The 19,160-nt window shown below is 34.3% G+C and overlaps 1 protein-coding gene across 4 annotated transcripts in view; it reads left to right on the forward strand.

Moving 5' to 3' along the window:
• The window catches only part of LOC129912463 (talin-2), a 44,108-nt gene that overhangs the window by 20,350 nt on the left and 4,598 nt on the right, over positions 1–19,160 (forward strand). For 2 of the 4 annotated variants that reach the window (XM_055990720.1, XM_055990721.1), the window contains exons 3-12: positions 3,674–3,830; positions 7,217–7,615; positions 7,680–7,871; positions 7,938–8,016; positions 8,101–8,604; positions 8,674–8,762; positions 9,001–9,089; positions 11,307–11,423; positions 11,488–16,069; positions 16,125–16,315. In XM_055990720.1, the coding sequence (XP_055846695.1) occupies positions 3,695–3,830; positions 7,217–7,615; positions 7,680–7,871; positions 7,938–8,016; positions 8,101–8,604; positions 8,674–8,762; positions 9,001–9,089; positions 11,307–11,423; positions 11,488–16,069; positions 16,125–16,315 (6,378 nt within the window). In that variant the 5' untranslated portion in view covers positions 3,674–3,694. Of the gene's footprint in view, positions 1–3,673; positions 3,831–7,216; positions 7,616–7,679; positions 7,872–7,937; positions 8,017–8,100; positions 8,605–8,673; positions 8,763–9,000; positions 9,090–11,306; positions 11,424–11,487; positions 16,070–16,124; positions 16,316–18,168; positions 18,286–19,160 lie in introns of those variants that run through there. The other 2 variants (XM_055990723.1, XM_055990722.1) reach the window with 2 other exon arrangements.

The following is a 19,160-nucleotide window of genomic DNA, read 5'->3' on the forward strand; positions in this document are numbered from 1 at the left end:
TAATTAGTGGGGTTCACAACCTGCAACATCACGAAGCTAATTTGTTTTCAAAAAATATCGTATCATTTAAAATGCTGATTCAATTGATTTGATTTAATGAATTTCTTTTTGATTAGTTCATTTGAAATTCTTTAATGATTATGTCATATCAATTTGCAACTTGTTAGGGGGTGTTAAACTACAAAACCATTAACCAAAACAAAATCTCTAAAATAGACGCCAATGTAGACTGTGTACAGTACAGTATACAGTAAGTAACTCAAAAAAAGTGATCCTTGTATTCCACTAACAAGGCAGAGCTAATAAATGAAAACTCCATTAGCCTCTCAGCATGTGGTGTTATGGTGTGCTTTTTTTTTCTTTCCTTAGTGATTACTTCACTTATTTCCATTGCATGCTATAAAGAAATCAGTCATCTTATGTGTTGTAGGTTATCAGGACTTTCTTTCTAATAAAGCTTGTTAATTTCTTATTTTTATACCTACTCGCTTTACACCACACACATAAACTTCCAAAATTGATGACATTAACTCTGTTGTTGTTGTTATTTTTATTCTTAAATTAATTCAATAAAAGAACGACGAAAATTAGTTAAGTCATTTTATAAGTTAATAAGAAGGAAGATGAAAAAAAGGATATTGCATTAATCAATCAGTTGGGGGTTGATTTTCTTATAATGATGATTATTATTAAGAAGATTTTGTTTGTTCTTAACTATAAAGCTCAACGATGAGATTGAAAGAGTAGTTAAAAGTAATTTGTTTCTATTAATAAATACATCACCACAAGGAATGAGTCGGATGGGGAGTTGTGAATAGCTTGTTAAGTTGTTGTTAAATTGTTTTTGAGTGATATTGATGATGTTGTTTTTGATAAACTGAAACTGAAGTCCCTCCCTGGCTTAAAAGTTAGTACACTGAACTTTCACGACAGTAGTCTAAGTTCAAAACCAGATTATCAGATATCAAGTCCTGTCGAATTGCAACAAAAAGGATTCTTCTCAAAAATTGTATGAAGAAATGCTGCGAGATAACCGCTATGTCCGGAATCAGTATTTATGTAGCGTCCGGTTATATTTTTTTTCCTGAGTAGGTAGTGTTCATCGGTTCTTGACTTTTACTGCATTACTTCAAAACATCCTTCGAAATCTAACAGATACATTCATGATTATTGTAAACATTCAAATTTCCATTCCTGCCCGAATTATTCCCACATTCAAATTTAAATATCTACCATACATGGGAATTTCTAACACTCTGCACTTCAATAACCTTAAGAGGGCTTTTGACCCTTTGAACAAGAGTTTTTTTCTTCGAGTACCTACACAACTTAGGTTAGCTATAAATATATCCAAGACCAATTCTATTACACCATATATTTGCTCCATTTATTTGAAATCGAGAGATACTGCATTGGTTTGATCTTTTTCCAAAAAGAAGCAGCACAATAATTCTACCTACAAAAAATTTGATATGTACCATTGTGTGTTATAGTTTGTGTGTGTTTTGCTGTTTGAAGTAGAACCAACCACCTGTGGTTTCCCTTGACTTGCGCTATAATTCTTCCGCTCCAATTTCACCATACAATCCACATTCGTTTATTTTCATCACAACATACATCTACACGCGAGAAAAAATCATTAAACTATCAAATTACCATCAAAATAAAACCTATTCAACCCCTATCGGCGTTATTATATCTACATACATAACCCCAAAATATATTACCTTCTACTCCTATCATCTTTATCAAAAGTCCTCTATTTAGCATGACCCAAAAAAAAAAGAAAGAAAGAAATTAAAAACTATAAAAGGCAACAGAGCAATGTGTGATTGTTGTAAGGGTTGGTGGGGGGTTGTGGTGGATGTGGGAGTAGGCGGTCTAAGGTTCATGATGAATAACCATTGTATTCCTATTTTGAAAGGCATTAAGAAAATTCTGCTTCTCGACAACCCAACAACGAAAACGTCGACGATGTCTCCACAATGTCGGGCGCCTTTCTATAATAACAATATTCCGTATAATATTATATTCGGCGCCAAGTGACAATCACCGAACAACCAACAACCGACAGCGACATCGACAGAGATAAATAAAAGAGAGATTACTTAATTTTCTCTGAACTGCGTGGGCGTCTGTCCTTGATGTTGGTAATTATTATTGAAACTTTGCATCCTCCTCCTTTTCTGCTGCTGTTCCTGTTAAATAAATTTACCATTTTCCCCCTTTTCTCTATTCTGTTTGATCGGTTGAATTTAACAGAGGATATAAATTTCCCCAGTTCTTATAAAATTATCCCTTTTTTCCCTCTTTTGTCTGATTTCACTCAGAACCAAAACTACTCTCAAGCACCCTCTTTGAGATTTTTTAAAAATCCGCGCATGCTCTTTAAAGACAACGCACAGATTTTCCAAACAAAAAACTACCCCTATAAAATTATACCAATTTATACCAATTCTCATATTCTCGCCCTTTTTTTTTTGTATATTATTACAGAAGATAGAAGAAGAAGACGAAGAATAAGAAGCGCAAGCAGCAGAGGACAACCACCCCTTTTTGAGAATATCTCTGCTGTGCGCAGCATCCGGCTTGTATCTGAGTTTCAAAAAAAAAAAAATTCAATCAAGCCCGGCAGCGACAAAAGATTTCCCATCCAGCAGTAGCATTCTTAGCATTTAGTTCTTTCCTGAATCTCGTCGAATGTGGTTGTCTATCTTAAATCAAAAATATATTTCAAAAATTCAAAAAAAAAAAAAAAAAAACTATCGCTGTGAAAAAAAGGTTATTCCATTTAAAAGTGAGTGAGTCTAGGAAAAAAAAAGCCAAACGAATGCAAAACAACAAAAATCTAAAAGAATGTTTTTCAAGAAATTCGATATGGAGCAAACGCTAACAACCCCATCGTATTGTTATTTCCACCCTCTCTCCCTGTGCAATTCTACTACCCTACCACCAATATATTTCCATACCTACTCGAGAACTGTTTGTTTACGCAAAGATTTTTCTATTCAAACACAAGCTTTTAAGATCTCAAATTTACTTTCGAGTTTTCGATATCGATTTTGCTTGCTTCTTTTTTTTTGTATTCAACTGTTCAGCTTAGTTCTGAGTGTGGTGTGTTTAAAAGATGGTAAAAAGGCATATAAGACGATGGACGACTAAAAAGACCGACCGACCGACGACGAGAGCGAAAAGAAAAAAAAAAAAAATCAATTAGGGAGTAACATCAGCCTATTGTGTGTGCATTTGTGTCTGATTTCTAGATGAGTGATACCCTCTGCCACTTTACCTACTCTCTGTGATGGAACAACGACAACGATAACGACAAACGACGACGACTATGACGATGAGCAACGACAACGACTACGACCATGATGTGTACCTATAGTCTAGGGTTGTTGGTTTGGCCATTATTGGTGTATGGTTGTGGTGTAAGATTCTTTTCCATATTCTTTCACATTAAGAGAGGACATTATAAAAAGATTTTTTTATTTTTTCAATAAGAAGGGTGGGTTTCTATGGGTTATGCTGTTATGGGTCGAAAATGTGTTTCTCTATACATATGTGTTTGTGTGTGTTAATATCAAACAAAAAATATAATCTTTCAAAAATCAAAAAAATTCCTATTTGAAAATAAAAAAAAAAAAATTAAAACTTTTGTCTTTACTTGCAGTGCCTTACAGATATATAAACAATGTCGACGCTATCTTTACGCATAAGTCTAGAAGGTGGCCGCGTAACAAAGACCATACAATTCCAGCCAAATACGACAGTATTTGATGCATGCAAAGTAATTCGTGATAAATTTGCCGATGCTGTACAAGGACAGCGTAAGTATTAAAATACAAAAAATATATACATAAAAAAAAGAATAGGAGGGTGTTCATATATAAATCATCTTCATAAAACCACATAACAATATCTACCATCGTATTTATTCCAGATTTTCGTTGATATGTGGTTTTTTCGTCTCGGATAGTTTTTGTCTTTGATTAATTTTATTTATTGTTTAAGTTATCAATACAAAATAACTAAAAAAATATCAATCAGAAACAGATTTTTATGGCTTCTGTGTCAGTTTAATTTTCTTGAACAAAAAGCACTCCATTCGACCATTAGACAATTTCTGTCTTACTCCAAATTCAGGAGGACTATTATTTTACTATTTTAATAGTAAATTTTAACTCAACTAATTCAAGGATTAACACTGCAGCTGTCTTGACTTGATTTTTATTTGTGACAACTTTTTAGGTCCTCCACAATATTTTTTTAACAGTCCGCTCAGCTTCTAGGTACTACTATCCAATTGAATCACCCAGTTTTAGAATCAACTTCCCTCAGTTTTTCCCGAAGAATATCAAAATTCCCCTTCCATCTATGTATTGAAAAGAATCTGAAGGTTGAAAAATGCGTTTTTATTTTTCTATGATATGGTTCTCGCCCCCTAAACAATATTCTACATCCATGCATTTTAAAAAACTAACAATTCCGTTTTTAAAATCAAAATTCTTTGAATTTTTATAAAATAATTACAAGCTTCGTGGTTCTTGTACATTTCATCAACATTTCTAATAACACTTTTTTGTATGTCGTCCTTTTCTTTGTTAACTCTACTTCGGGCGTAGTATCCAATACTCTTAATCCTTGGACGTCAATATTATTTCGCTCTTCATATCCATCCCAAGAAATTGTATTTTCGTTACTAATGAAATGTTGTTGAACATAACATTTTCTTTCCAAATAAATCAACAAAATTCTTGCATCCGTTTCCATTATAAAAGAATACTGGGAAATTAAGTGCATTCAAACTTTGACATCTATTATAGCCTCTCTGGAATCTCTCGTGAAATTTTTCTCTTAAAATGTAATTTTTTGTCGTACATTTTCCACCGAATTTAATATTGTTAAAGATAAAGTCCTCTGACAAATTGGTTTCCAATAATAATAATAATATATTCTCATAGAAACTCGCACGGATTCAAAATAACAAAAGAAAGAATATTTCTACTGAAAGTTTGTATCAGAAAGTTCTGGTTGTGCAACATTTGAATGCTGGAAAGGATTGGTCTTGTTAAAGCTTTTCCGCCAACGAATAGTAAACTTAAGTATTTGGAGTAGCTTTACTTTTTTTTACATACCAGGTCTTGTTTACCTACGATGCAAGAGTTTATTAAGTCACGCATTAAAAATATTTTTAATTATTCATTTCAAGACTTAGTGGTCCGTTTTTATGCTCTGATTATTTCTCCTAAGGGCATGGTTTTAAGTGTTCATGGTTTTTCGTAGTTCTGTTTAGATGTTTTCTTCTCATGAGGAGTCGGCCTTTGCACACGAACCGACATGTCGGGGTACCCAATGAAAAGTTGTTTTTTTTTTTTTTTAATCTTATCTAGTCTCACTCTAACTTCAATCACTCCGCTTAAAAATAAAAATAATTTTCATTATTTTTTCACTTTGTTCACTCTAACATCTATTATTAGAATAAAAGTTCAGTGCTCGTCTTCACCCTGCAACTTTCTTCTAGTTCAAAAAGTGCTAGGGGATTGTCCCATTAAAACTTTGAATTTTGCAACCATTTTATCTTGAAAGGTATCGATGGGATGAATAGTTTCTCCACTAGTTTAACTACTCATTTAATCATTCACATTACTTGAAAATTGGCAGTAAATCAAAAATTTTTTTTAGTGTGGCGGAATTGGACTTCAAACATGTTGTATTTTACTCCAGCAAGATTTTTGTTTACCTCATTTCCTAGCTGTATGATTGATTTATATTCGCTTTACATGACAGAGTCTTTTCTCATTTCATCTCTAGTCGTTTGACTAGTTTGGTGACCATTTTGCTCATTCTCTTTACACGTGACCAAAAATCAAGCAGAGATTTTTGATTGGCCACTTCTGCATCCTACACTGAGATCGGGAAGTGATAAAGATTTCTTGACTGATGTATGGCTTTGCTAGTAATTCAGGACGCTAAAGCAAATTAATTTCTGCAAATCATTCAGCCCTAGAGCATAAAAAGTTTGTAACAAATCTTTATGTGGCTTGACTCTATTGACATCGTTATAATCAGCTTTGAAATCGATGAAATGTGGTGAAGTACTAATTTATCTCAAGACTGGTGTAAAGATTAGAAGAAAAAAAAAAAGAAACTTTTATAATGTCACTTCTTCCACATTTACAGGCCATAAAAGCTTCACTCAAAAAACTTTCACCGTTCCTTAGAAGCTTAATTTTTTCCCAAAACGACTCATTTTAAAACAGCAACCTACCCAGGACATGTAAGCGTTAAAACGTTTACGAAGAAAAGAAATTTGCATGATAAAACTGCATCCATCTCGGAACAGGATACAGAAAAAAAAAATCTAATTAATCATGTCTTAAATGTTTAGAAGGTTGACAGCATTCAACCCTACAACACTTTCATTCTGTTTTGAATTATTAACCCTCATTTTGTGTCTATTAAAAAACTTTCCATGTGGGTTGCAACCCCTAATAAATTAAATCGCCCTTAAAAAACTATTTTCCATTAGTTTTTTGTTTTCCCAGTATTTTGGATTATTTTCATGTCATAACATTTAATTTAACAGTTTTTAAAAAATCTATAAAAATAAATGGTTACATCCAAAAATGAAATCTTTTAAAAATAACCTACCTGGCCCTTCAGTTCCAATTTAACAAAAAAAAAAGCTCCCAAATAAAGAAATTAAATCAATGAAATAGCCAACAATGATCTTTCTCTTCTCCTCTACATCAATCTGCAAATGATAGGCGTTTAGCTTGATTCTATTTTTTTTTTCACCCATAAATGACAACTAATATTGGCTTATCTATCTAACGCCTGATTTATTCCATTTTATTATACTTTTTTTTGGATATTCAACTCACACACTTCAAAGCAGCTTAACGTTCACCTATATATCCCTTATACACAGTTGAATATTACATTATTTTAAGGGTGAGAAGATAATCCAAGTCACATTCACATTTACTTTAATCATTACATCATAAATCGGAATTTATACAGAGAGCAGGTGGCTAAAGGTGTGTAGGAGGAGAGTAGGTATTCTACTTTTTTCTTTTCGGTCTCGGTCTCCTCCAATCGTTTCTCATTATCCAGATTTAGCCCCTCAAATGAATGTCCTTTCCTCTTCTAACAACAATAACAACAACAATACATACATTCTTACATCGTACCTCTATTTAAATTCTTCCAGCAAGTGAATATGGATTATTTTTGTCTGACGAACAAAACCAACAGGGTGTGTGGTTGGAAGCTGGACGCACCCTTGGCTATTACATCTTACATAATCTGGACGTGTTGGAGTATCGCCGTAAGCTGCGAACCCTTCGTGTTCGAATGTTGGATGGTGCCGTGAAGACAATTTTAGTTGATGACTCTCAGCCAGTGTCACAGTTGATGGTGGTTATTTGTACGAAAATCGGTATAACCAACCATGAGGAATATGGCCTGGTGCGAGAGGAGTCGGAATCACAAAATGAAAATCTACCAGATAATAAATTTGGAACGTTGACTTTGAAGAGAAAATTTGCCGAAAAAGATCGTGATGCTAAAATGGAGAGTTTAAGAAAGAAACTGAAAACCGATGATGAAAGTAAATATTTTTTTCTATTTTGTTTTTTCTTCTTAATTTTTAATTTGTTGTTCTTTTTTTTAAGTCAATTGGGTTGATGTTGGAAAAACTCTTCGTGAACAAGGCATTGATGAATCCGAAACAGTCTTACTTCGGCGAAAGTTTTTCTTCTCAGATCAGAATATTGATTCAAGAGATCCAGTGCAATTGAATTTGTTGTATGTCCAGGCACGAGATGCCATATTGGACGGTACTCATCCAGTTACACAAGATAAAGGTATGACTTTTTTATCCCCTCAAAGTTAAATTCTGGTTTTTTTAAACGTCACTATTTTCTTTGTAGCTTGTGAATTTGCTGGAATTCAAGTTCATATACAATTTGGAGATCACAAAGAATCTAAACATAAACCAGGATTTTTAGAGTGAGTATATCTATAGACACATGCTTTTGAGTTACAAGAAAACATCCCTTTGCATTTTTTTTTTTGTTGTTTCGTTATTTTCAGTTTAAAAGACTTTTTGCCACAATCATATGTCCGGGTTAAAGGTATTGAAAAAAAAGTTTTTGCCGAACATCGCAAACACAGAGATCTCTCAGAAATCGATGCGAAAGTTTTATACACAAAAACAGCACGTGAACTACCTACATATGGTGTAACATTTTTCCTTGTCAAAGAAAAAATGAATGGCAAAAATAAGCTTGTACCACGTTTGTTGGGTGTCACCAAAGATTCTGTTTTGCGTTTGGATGAAAGAACAAAAGAGATTTTAGTTACTTGGCCATTAACAACGGTGAGGAGATGGGGTGCTTCGCCAAATACATTTACCCTAGATTTCGGTGACTATGCTGATCAGTATTATTCGGTTCAGACAACCGAAGCTGAACCTATTGTCCAATTAATTGCCGGTTATATTGATATTATTTTGAAGAAAAAACAAACAAAAGATCATTTTGGTATTGAAGGGGAAGAGGGTGATGCTTTGGTTGAAGAATCGGTGGCTCCATTACAGTAAGTGTGATTTAATTACATTATTAGAATTAAGAGAATATATTATTAATATATTTTTGTTTTTGTTAGAACGCAATTCTTTGAATATGGAACCAATGAAGTGGGAAAAGCTGATACAAAATCAATAGCTCAACCAGTTGTTTTGCGACCATATGACGGTATGTATTTTTTTCTTTTGTATTATCTTCTCAACAGTTGTAATGTATATAAGTAAATTTATATATAAAAAAATGCTTTTTTGTTATATATTTTTAATTTGCATTTGTTTTATTTTTTGTTTTGTTTTTAATTTTGTTTGAATATTTGATTTATCTCTTTATTTTTGTTTATGACTTTTTTCTATTTTTTTGTATGTTTTTTTGATTGAAAAATATCATCTACACCGTAAAACTACAGGCGAAAGACCATATACACAAGGTGAATCGCAACCTATGCAATATGGTGCATTTGTTGGGCAAGTTAATCTTGCTCACCAGCCGCCCACGGTGAGTTTTATTTTGTTTAATTTCCTTTTTAATAAATAAAAATAAACACAAAAAATGTATTTAGAATAGATAAAAAAAAACACCAGCAATTAAGTGTCGATGGAAAAATTAATTGTTTCAACACCAAAATCAACCCCATATGTTTGCTTAAATAATAGTAATTTGTTTGTCCTGCAATTATGTTTCTAAAAAAATGCATTTCAATCAATTTCTTATTTTCATTCAATTTTCAACTCGAATCTAATAAGATGACATACATAAGTACAAAATACACGTCATTTTTTATATCATCTCTAGCACGACACTTTTTTTTGCCAATTTTTCCATATAAATTCACGTGCTTCTTCTTCTTGTAACTGCTATAATAATTTTAGAAAATTAAATTTAATTAAAACAAATCCAATTCTTGAGTTGGATCTACGGCTTATATTTCAGTAATTTTTAGAATAAAAAACTCCGAATTCTGCAACAATTTTTTTTTAAATTTTTATAAACAACGCGCATTCAAGTAGTTATGAGCTATTATGTTAAAAATAGTGCGAGCGTTAGTGCAATAGGAAAGAATTAAAAAGGAGATACCGTTACACATTGGTTTTAAATTTCTGAGTATTATATGAGTGAGAAAACAGAGCTGTGTAAGGCATTCCACATCCGTATAGTGCGACTAAAGAAAGTATCTCTATACTTAATAGTAGGTCTGAAATTGAATGAGCTCTAGTAAATTGATCAGCATACCAAAAAAACGAGTACTACGGATAAAATGATTAAATGAAAGAATACTACTGGCTAGTTGGTTCTTAAACTCCTTAATTATTTTAATAAATTTTCCAATAAATGTTTCTTTAGTTTGTAAAATTGAAGAAATATCAGAGCATAAATTTCTGAAACATTCAGTAGTACGAAATTTTCCAAGCAATTTTGAATGCCTTTCAAAATTTTCAGGATAATCCTGTTTCTATAGCAAAATTACTATGGAGGAAACTTTTAAATCTCATTTACGTTCTCAAACTGCAGAGGACAAATAAATTCTGAACGAAATTTAAACTCAAAACCCAAAATTAGGAAAAAAAAAAAACAAATCGATGTTATTGCGATAGACTATTACGCCAGAGTTCTGGGTTCGTTTTCCACCCTCCACTGCCTAAAACATTTTTTCATGGGTTATTCTCGCAAGGAATTAACAAAGTCTTCAAAATTATCATTGTCATAAAAAATTGCATCTCTGCTTCTCTTCCATTATTGCAAATTAATTACGCACACAAGAAAATAAAACAAAAAAATATATTTGTGCATTGACTTCCATTAAAAAGAAAACATATTTTATTCAGTGTGTCAACAGTTAGTAAAGCAGACACATTCAATAAACTGTCTTGGCTTTTCAGAATGTCTGTAATTTTTTCTCTTTACTAAAGTTAACTATAAGTTATTGTCAACGCAATCAATATCGAACATTTATTTTCTTTACAGCACACTATCCAATCGTTAACTTTAACTAATTTTAATTGTTGTTATTCAATGTCATGGCTGATTGACAAACATACAAACAAAACACTCAGAGTTGCAAAATTATGTCATGACAATAAAAGAACAATATTATTAGTCTCTCTAATACTTGTTATTATCTTGTATCTTCAAGTTGCATCTAGATAAATTAATTATTTCCATCGACACTCGCAGCAACATCAAAGCACACAAGCACTTGGAATTTTGTTTGCAACATTAAAGTATATAAAATTTATACACTTAAATAATTCTTTGCCTTGTTTAGAAATTTAATTTGCAATCTTTTAATAATATATAAGTCACATGTTTGCACATACACAAATACACAACACATAATGAACACTAAAGAATTCCATATTATAAAATCAACTTACAATTAATTCGACTTGTCGATTTATAATCAATTTTTATTACACATTTCTTTACCCATTGCTGCGCTGTCCTTATCGGATAAACAATTGATATTTTAAGTACGTTAATGGTATAATGATTTTTAAATAATTTAAAAAAAAACACACACATTTTTTAAACCCTTCTAACGACCTGTTGTTGCTACACATTTTTTTATTTAATATTTGTTGAGTTTCTTAAAACCTTTTAAGTTTAATATTCATAATTTTTTACATCTTTGGTGGTCTTTGAGGGTTTTAATTTTATTGAATGCTTTTAAGTACACTCAGATATTTAATAAAATATTTTATTGGATTTTCACAGTCAAAAGAAGTTCGCATCAGTTCAGTGAATTTAACCGAACCTCAAAGAGCTCTTTTGAGCTATATCAGTGCCGGTCAAGATATTTTACTTCGAGCTGATGAGGAGCTCAGAACAAAGGTAATTTTATATTGATTTATTTAGAAGTTTCTACAATTCTACTTACTATATGTTTTTTGTGTAGGCTTCAATTCAAGATCTTGGAACAGACAAACGTTCAATTGAATGGCGTGAAAATACCTTGGAAACATCCAAACAAGCTGTGACGAGTCATGTTGCTTCGATGAGTGCCGCCACTGCTCAAATCATTACTGCAACACAACCAGATGAAATCGATACTGAAACAATATCTGCTTCCGTGTCGCAAATCGCACAAACCATCCCCGAAGTAACAAAAGAGGTTCGTTTGATTGCTGCCCTAATGGAAGATGATAGTGGCGGTGATCGTTTGTTGGAAGCTACACGCAATTTGTGTAGTGCTTTTAGTGATTTATTGAAAGCAGCTGAACCTGAAAATAAGGAACCACCACAGAGTTTGATAAATGCAGCAAGTCGCATTGGCGAAGCTACAACACATGTTTTGAGTACGATTGAAGAAGAACCACCGGAAGATACAGATTTGCAAGATATGCTTTTGGCTTTGGCCAAGGCAGTTGCCAATACAACGGCATCACTTGTGATGCGTGCCAAGTCTATTGCGTCGAATTGCGATGATGATGAGACTAGAAATAAGGTTATTGGGGCGGCAAGTCAATGTGCTTTGGCCACAAGTCAATTGGTGGCTTGTACTAAGGTTATTGCTCCAACTTTGCATAATGCCGAGTGTCGTGATCAGATTGAGATGGCCGCGAGAAATGTTGCCAGAGCTGTGAATAATTTGTGCGAAGTGTGCACTGAAGCCACAGACGATCAGAAGTTGAAGGGTGATCTTTTGAATGCCGCCAGAGATGTGTCGCGCAGTTTGGCTGATTTGCTTGATCATGTCAAATTGAGTGCTCGTGAGCATGCCAATCGCCTGTCGCAGGAGATGTCTCCAGTTGAGAGTGTAATCATTGGAACAGATATTTTGGTTTCTTCCACTGATCCACAGGAAATGGTTCGTCATGCAAAGGTTTTGGGACAGGCAACAGCTCAATTAATTCAGAGTATCAAAGGGGAAGCCGAACAGCAACAAGACTCTGAGTTGCAGAGACGATTATTGTCAGCTGCCAAGCAATTGGCTGATGCTACTGCAAAACTCGTTGAAGCTGCTCGTTTATGTGCTGGAAATCCTCACGATTCTGATAACCAAGAGAACTTGCGACGAGCTGCTGAGGAACTGCGGGAGATAACAACAACCAAAGCCAATACCCCAGCTATGAAGCGAGGTCTGATCAATCGTTTGGACTATTGCTCGAAACAAGCAGCTACAGCGGCAACTCAGTGTATTTCCGCAGCTCAGAATGCTGTCCAACATAGTGATGATCAACAGACAAAACAGTCACTTTTGCAGGATTGTAAGCGAGCAGCTGATACTATTCCCAGATTGGTTACCTCTTTGAAGACAACAAGAAGCAATCCCGATGATGCCAATGCTCAGTTGAATCTTATTGAAGCTGCAGAACAATTTATCGAACCAGGCATTCAATTATCCAGTTCGGCTAGAGCCCTTCAACCGACAGTCAATGATATCCCCTCAGCACAGCATCTTTCTAAGAGTGCCTTGCATTTGGGTCAATCGGTTCATGAACTTAACTCAGCTGCCCAGAGAGCTAGGGAAGCATGCGGTGGTCAAGAGCTTGAGTCTGCATTGGAAGCTGTAAAGAACTTGAGGAATGTTCTGGATGATACAAGGACTGCGGCTCAAAATGGTTCACTCTGCCGTCTTCCTGGCGAAACAGTAGAAAATACAGCTCAACAGCTAAGCAAGTCAGCGAAGAACGTTGGAATTGCTTTAAGTCAGCTTTTGTCGACAGTTTCTCATGGTCAGCGGATGTATGCTGGTGTTGCGGGACGTGATACAGCATTGGCTCTTGGTGACTTTACTAAAAGTGTTCATGGAGTTGCAGCCACTACCAATAATCCATCGGTAATTGAATCAGCTGATGAAGTTGTCATAAACTCTGTACGACTAATCGAAGAGGCGCAAAAGACATTGCAAAATATTGGGGAACCTGGCGCTTTAACCAAAGCCGGACGGGATGTTACAGCCGCATTGTCAAAGACTCTCGATTGCATTCCAGGACAGCGGGAAGTCGATAACGCTTTGAAGAATGTCAGCGAATTGAGTGAAATTCTTTCGATGAACGAATATCCTCCATCGACTAGGAGCTACAATACACTCCAAACTGAGCTCAAACATGTGGCTGAGAGTTTGAGTTCGTCTGGTGGGCAGATTGTTCATTCATATGCTAGTCCTGCCCAACTGGCAGAAACAAGTCAAGTTTTTGCAAATAACTACAAGGACCTTCTATCAGTGTCAATGGAAATGGCTGGACAAACCAAGGATGACGCCGTTCGTGGTCAAATAATCGATTGCTTACGTAACGTATCAACTCAGTCGTGTTCCTTGTTGTTGTCCGCCAAGGAAATCGCAGCCGATCCGGATCAGCCCAACTCTAAGAACTTGCTTAACGCTGCTGCTAGGAGTGTAACAGAGAGCATCAATCAACTAGTAGATGCTAGCATATCTTCTGCTCCAGGTCAAAAGGAATGTGACAATGCCATGAGAAATATCGAGTCACTGAGAGTTCTTTTAGAATATCCTCATGAAGCCATTACTGATCAGGGATACTTTGAATGTGTAGAAACTGCTACTGGAAAATCAAGAAACCTTGGTTATGCTATCTCTGAAATGATTAATAACGCTAAACAATCTCAGCACGTTGAATTTGGTCAATCAGTTAACAATGTGTCGGAGTCTATTCATGGTTTAATTGAGTCATCAGCACAAGCTGCCTATCTGATTGGTGTCTCCCATCCAAGTAGTGTAGCTGGTCGTCCCGGAATTATCGACCAATCTCAACTGAACTTTGCTTACCAAGGAATTGTTCAGTTTTGTGATATCGTCAGTAGTCCCAAGTCTACAAAACAGCAAAAGATTTCAGCTTTAACTGGAGTTGCCAAACACACAAGCTATTTGTGTTCGATTTGCAGACAAGCAAGCATGAATACCAACAATCCTGTTGCTAAGAATGAGTTTATTGTTGGAGCCAAGCATGTAGCTGGAGCAACATCAAATTTGGTCGAAGAAGTTAAGGGAATCGAAGATGATCACCAAGTGCCATCAAGACAAAGGTTTGTCGAGCCACTTTTGGATGCAGTCAAGGCTGTTCGTCAATATGCTTCAAGTCCCGAATTTGTTCCAGTTCCAGCAAAGATTTCTGCTGAAGGACGTAAGGCTCAGGAACCAGTATTGAATGCTGGACGAGGAGTAATCGATGGAGTCATCGAAATGGTTAAAGCAGCCAAGTCATTGGCACTCTCTCCAGATGATCCACCAGTATGGCAACAGCTTTCGATGCACAGTACTCCAGTGTCGAATAGTGTCAAGCATTTGGTAGACAGTATTCGTGAAAAGGCTCCAGGTCAGGCACAATGTGATCAAGTTCTTCATACTCTTGGAACATGTACTCGCGAACTGGACAGTTGTGGACTTGCTGTAAATGCCCAAGGATTGGCTCAACGACGCGACAACAACTTGCAAGGTTTCAGCAGTCAAACTTTGAATGCTGCTGCTGAGCTTCGCGATAAACTTGAACCAATTCGACTCGCTGGCAAAAATAATGCCGAAAAGCTGGGACATGCTGTGGGAGAGATTTCACGTTATGTCGTACCAATGGTTAACGGAGCAATTGGAGCTTGCACACACATTGTACACTCTAGCCAACAAATGAGTTTGATCAATCAAACCAAGTCAGTTGTGGAGAGTGCAACTCAACTTGTTTCAGCTGCCAAGGAATCAGCTGGAAATCCTAGAGCCACCCATGCTCATCCTCTTTTGGATGAATCGATCGAAAACACACAGGAGGCTATCCAAGAACTCACACAAACTGTTGAGAAAATTTCCACTGAAAGTGGCGTTGTCACCGGACTCATGGAGCAAATCAATCGAGCTATCACTCGGCTCACTGATAAACGACAGAGTTTATTGAATGCTTCATTCAGTGATTCATTTGTAGACTACCAAACGAGGATGGTACAAAGTGCAAAGGAGATTGCTCGTTTGGCCAATGAAATGAACGCCAAAGCTGGATTCGACCCTAGCAAACTTCCACCACTTGGTGTCGATATGGCTCAGCACTATACCCAGATAACACAAGATTCAGTTGGAGCCTCAACAACAACAACATCGCCAGAAGTCGCAATGCGCATCCGATCGACTGTGATCGATTTAGGTCGATCAGTCAGTCAGATTATTCAATCCACTGCCGGGGTACGCCCCAATGATCCATCTGGACAAAATGACATCTCTCGAAATGCTCGAGATGTTTCTGAGAAAGTAGCTCAAGTGTTGGCCGCTTTGCAAGCCGGTTCTCGTGGCACCCAAGCTTGTATAAATGCTGCTCATACTGTTTCCGGTATTATTGGAGACCTAGATACAACCATCATGTTTGCTACAGCCGGAACTCTTCAGTCAGATGGAGATGGGGCATTTGCTGACCATCGTGAGCATATTCTACAAACTGCCAAAGCTCTAGTTGAAGATACTAAAATTCTGGTGGCTGGGGCTGCCGGAACACAAGATCAATTAGCAACAGCTGCACAAAATGCTGTTACCACAATTTGTAAGTATAAATTAAGCATACAGTTTTATTGATGCTAATGGTACTCGTTTTTCAGTACAACTATCTGAAGCTGTAAAACGTGGAGCTTGTTCATTGGGATCAGCACAACCTGATTCACAGGTTATGGTTATTAATGCTGTCAAAGATGTTGCATCTGCCTTGGGCGATTTAATTAATGCAACTAAGTTAGCCTCTGGCAAACCAATACATGATCCAACAATGGATGGTCTTAAGGAGAGTGCTAAGGTAAGATTTTTTTTTATTTTTCAGAATTTACAAGTTTAAATTTTCATTCCATTCGATTTTATTGGAGTATCAGCTAAAACAAATTTGCTTCTCCTTTTTTTACATTTTACATTTGACATGATCTATATTTTTTTTACAAATACATAGATGTTTTTGTTTATATACATTTTATTGTAATAACAATCATAATATTGTTAATTTGTAATTGGTATGTGGTTTCTTAACAAATAACCAATATCATGAATTAGCTAAAATGACACACGTATAATATTAAAGACGGACTAAATTAGAAAGAGAAAAATGTGTTGAGCTTCCTACCTTATAATTAAACTTTTGATTAAAACAAACTTTTGGAACATTGAAAAAGCAAAAGCTACCATATAAAATATCAACTCTTCCTTCGAAAGTTAAAATTTAAATTCCACCGAAATTATTCGTGAAATGTTCTACCCTATCACTTATGTAAAACTCTATCAATTTGAATTCATTTTAAAGGCTTTTCGGTACATTTTGGTCATTCACTTAACTAACATATGACTATTCTAGCAAACACAAATTTTTCCATTGCACTCTGTTCTTAAAACTCCTAAACGTGACGCCTTACAAAATCTAACTGATCTAGTTTCTTTAAATTTCTTCAATGTTCTTTTATTTGATAACTCAATCGGCGATCAAATCTTTCTGTATCGGGTAATCGCTTGAGGTTCTTGGCGCTTACCAAAAATTGTTTTTCACAGAAATTCAAGGCAATAAAACGACGACGACCTCATTAAGCAGGGTTTAGCGCTTTATGTCTCGATTAATCAGACATATTCTGAATTCCACGTGAAAAAAATTCCACACTCGAACAACTTGCATTTCAGTCAGGAATTTAAAAAAAGAGTTGATAATGTTCAAAAGTTTCTCAAGTCCAATGCCTAAACAATGAGCTGAATTAAAATCACAGCATTCATTCATTTCTGTAGTTAATATTATACGTGTAACAGATAAGCTATTTAATAAATAAGCTAATTATTTCAAACAAAAACAGCTTTTTAAAAGGCTAAGGCCCTTAACTTAAAGCAAGATGAATATGACTTCAGAAAACTTGTATCAAACAAAAAATCAATTAATTTCAAGTGGTATTTTTAATTAACTCTTATTATTTCCATTGATGTACATACATAATCAAGTATTTTTTTTTTTATATAATTTGTATTGGATATGGCACTTAATTAAACAGCACTAGTATTAAGAAAAAGCAAATACAACATAATACCTTCCAAAATTCACTTAAATTACTAAAACAAAACACAATTCAGTTTAAAACAAAATTAGAACAATTATCTACTGCTACTACAGTTAGCTGGCCTTTGATTTTAAATATTTGTAAGATGCATCCCATAAATTTGCTTTATATCGATGTTGTAATTATTATATTCTTTTCATATTTTGCTTAAGTTTAAAAATAAATGTTGTTGGTTGTATTAAAATATTGCAATGCAATACAAAAAAAAAGTCTAAAGCTAATGAACTCCCTTTAGAGCAATAAAATATACCAAGCAGATAAAACAGATTTTTAACCATGTTGTGGTTTTCTTTTATATACAAAAATAAAGTAATGTACATATTGCATCCCTGGTGTCGCTTGCGCTGTCCTCTATTTTTCTAAGTCTAATAGCATTATTTTCTCTGTCATTTTTTAATCTACTCTCTACTCCCCATGTGTATGAACTCCAAAGGTGTCGAGTTGATGTGTTTTTTTTTTATTCTTCCTCTCTTGTAAAACAAAAAAGGAATATATCTTTATCTCTGCACACTATAAAGTTAAACAAAATTATGTATATTGTTCTTTTGTTTTCCTTTTTAAACAGATGCTTAGGGATTTGTGCCTCTCTGGCACTAACAAGTAGCAAGCGTGCATCAATGGATAATTCTAATCATGAAAACAATTATTATAGAAAAAAAAATAATAAAATAATCAAAACTGAAAAAAGTCTTTGGCTTATCATAATTTTTTTCTTAAGAATAATTTTAAAAAAAAATATATTTACATTCATCTATATATACATTTTAGTACATACTAAGTTGTGTCGTTTTTTTTATAGCTTGTAATTATGTTGCATTTTTTTTTGTATTATTATTATTTTTTGTAAGGGAAGTAGGTGAATGTTTAATTTAAATATATTGGCTTTTTTTGTTTTTTGGAAAAGTAGCTCTTTGTATTTTATTTCCCTTTTATGTATTATAATTTCCCACATTTTGAAAGGAATAGCTTAACTTATTCAAGCAAACCTCTATAAAACTGTGTGCGAAACCCTGAAAATTTTAAAAAAAGGTTTATGGTATACAAATTTTATCAAATAATAATAAAATAAGTGCTTTACTGCATTAAAGAGCCATCAGCGTTTTCAAGTGAAGCTAACATAAAAAGCTGACGGAAACCATTGTTTGGACGTGAAACGTTCTGCCATAATTCTAAAAAATAAATTCTTAAAAAACTAAACTTTTTAAAACTAAAACTAGTTAGACCCAACTTGAAAAAAAGTATATTAACTGGTGTTGAAAAAACGTGTTGTTTGACATGCATTGGATTATTCATTCGCATAAATGTTAAATATGTTTGAGTAATTGGTTAATTACTTCAAAATGTCAAATTTGTTTGAATGTTGTATACAAAAATATAAATTTAAAAATTCTTTTACTAAGCTACAATTTCTAAGAACTTGTTGTTAAGTAAATGCATACATACTTGCAAGTACTTAAAAATCTCTTAATTTACACCTTCCTCCTCCAAACATTTTGTATGTATTTCTCTGTAAATTTAGTTACTTGAAATTGTTGAAATTTTGGGAAAAAGTAAAAT

The sequence above is a fragment of the Episyrphus balteatus genome, chromosome 2, assembly GCF_945859705.1.
Source record: "Episyrphus balteatus chromosome 2, idEpiBalt1.1, whole genome shotgun sequence".
In the NCBI taxonomy this organism is placed as follows: domain Eukaryota; kingdom Metazoa; phylum Arthropoda; class Insecta; order Diptera; family Syrphidae; genus Episyrphus; species Episyrphus balteatus.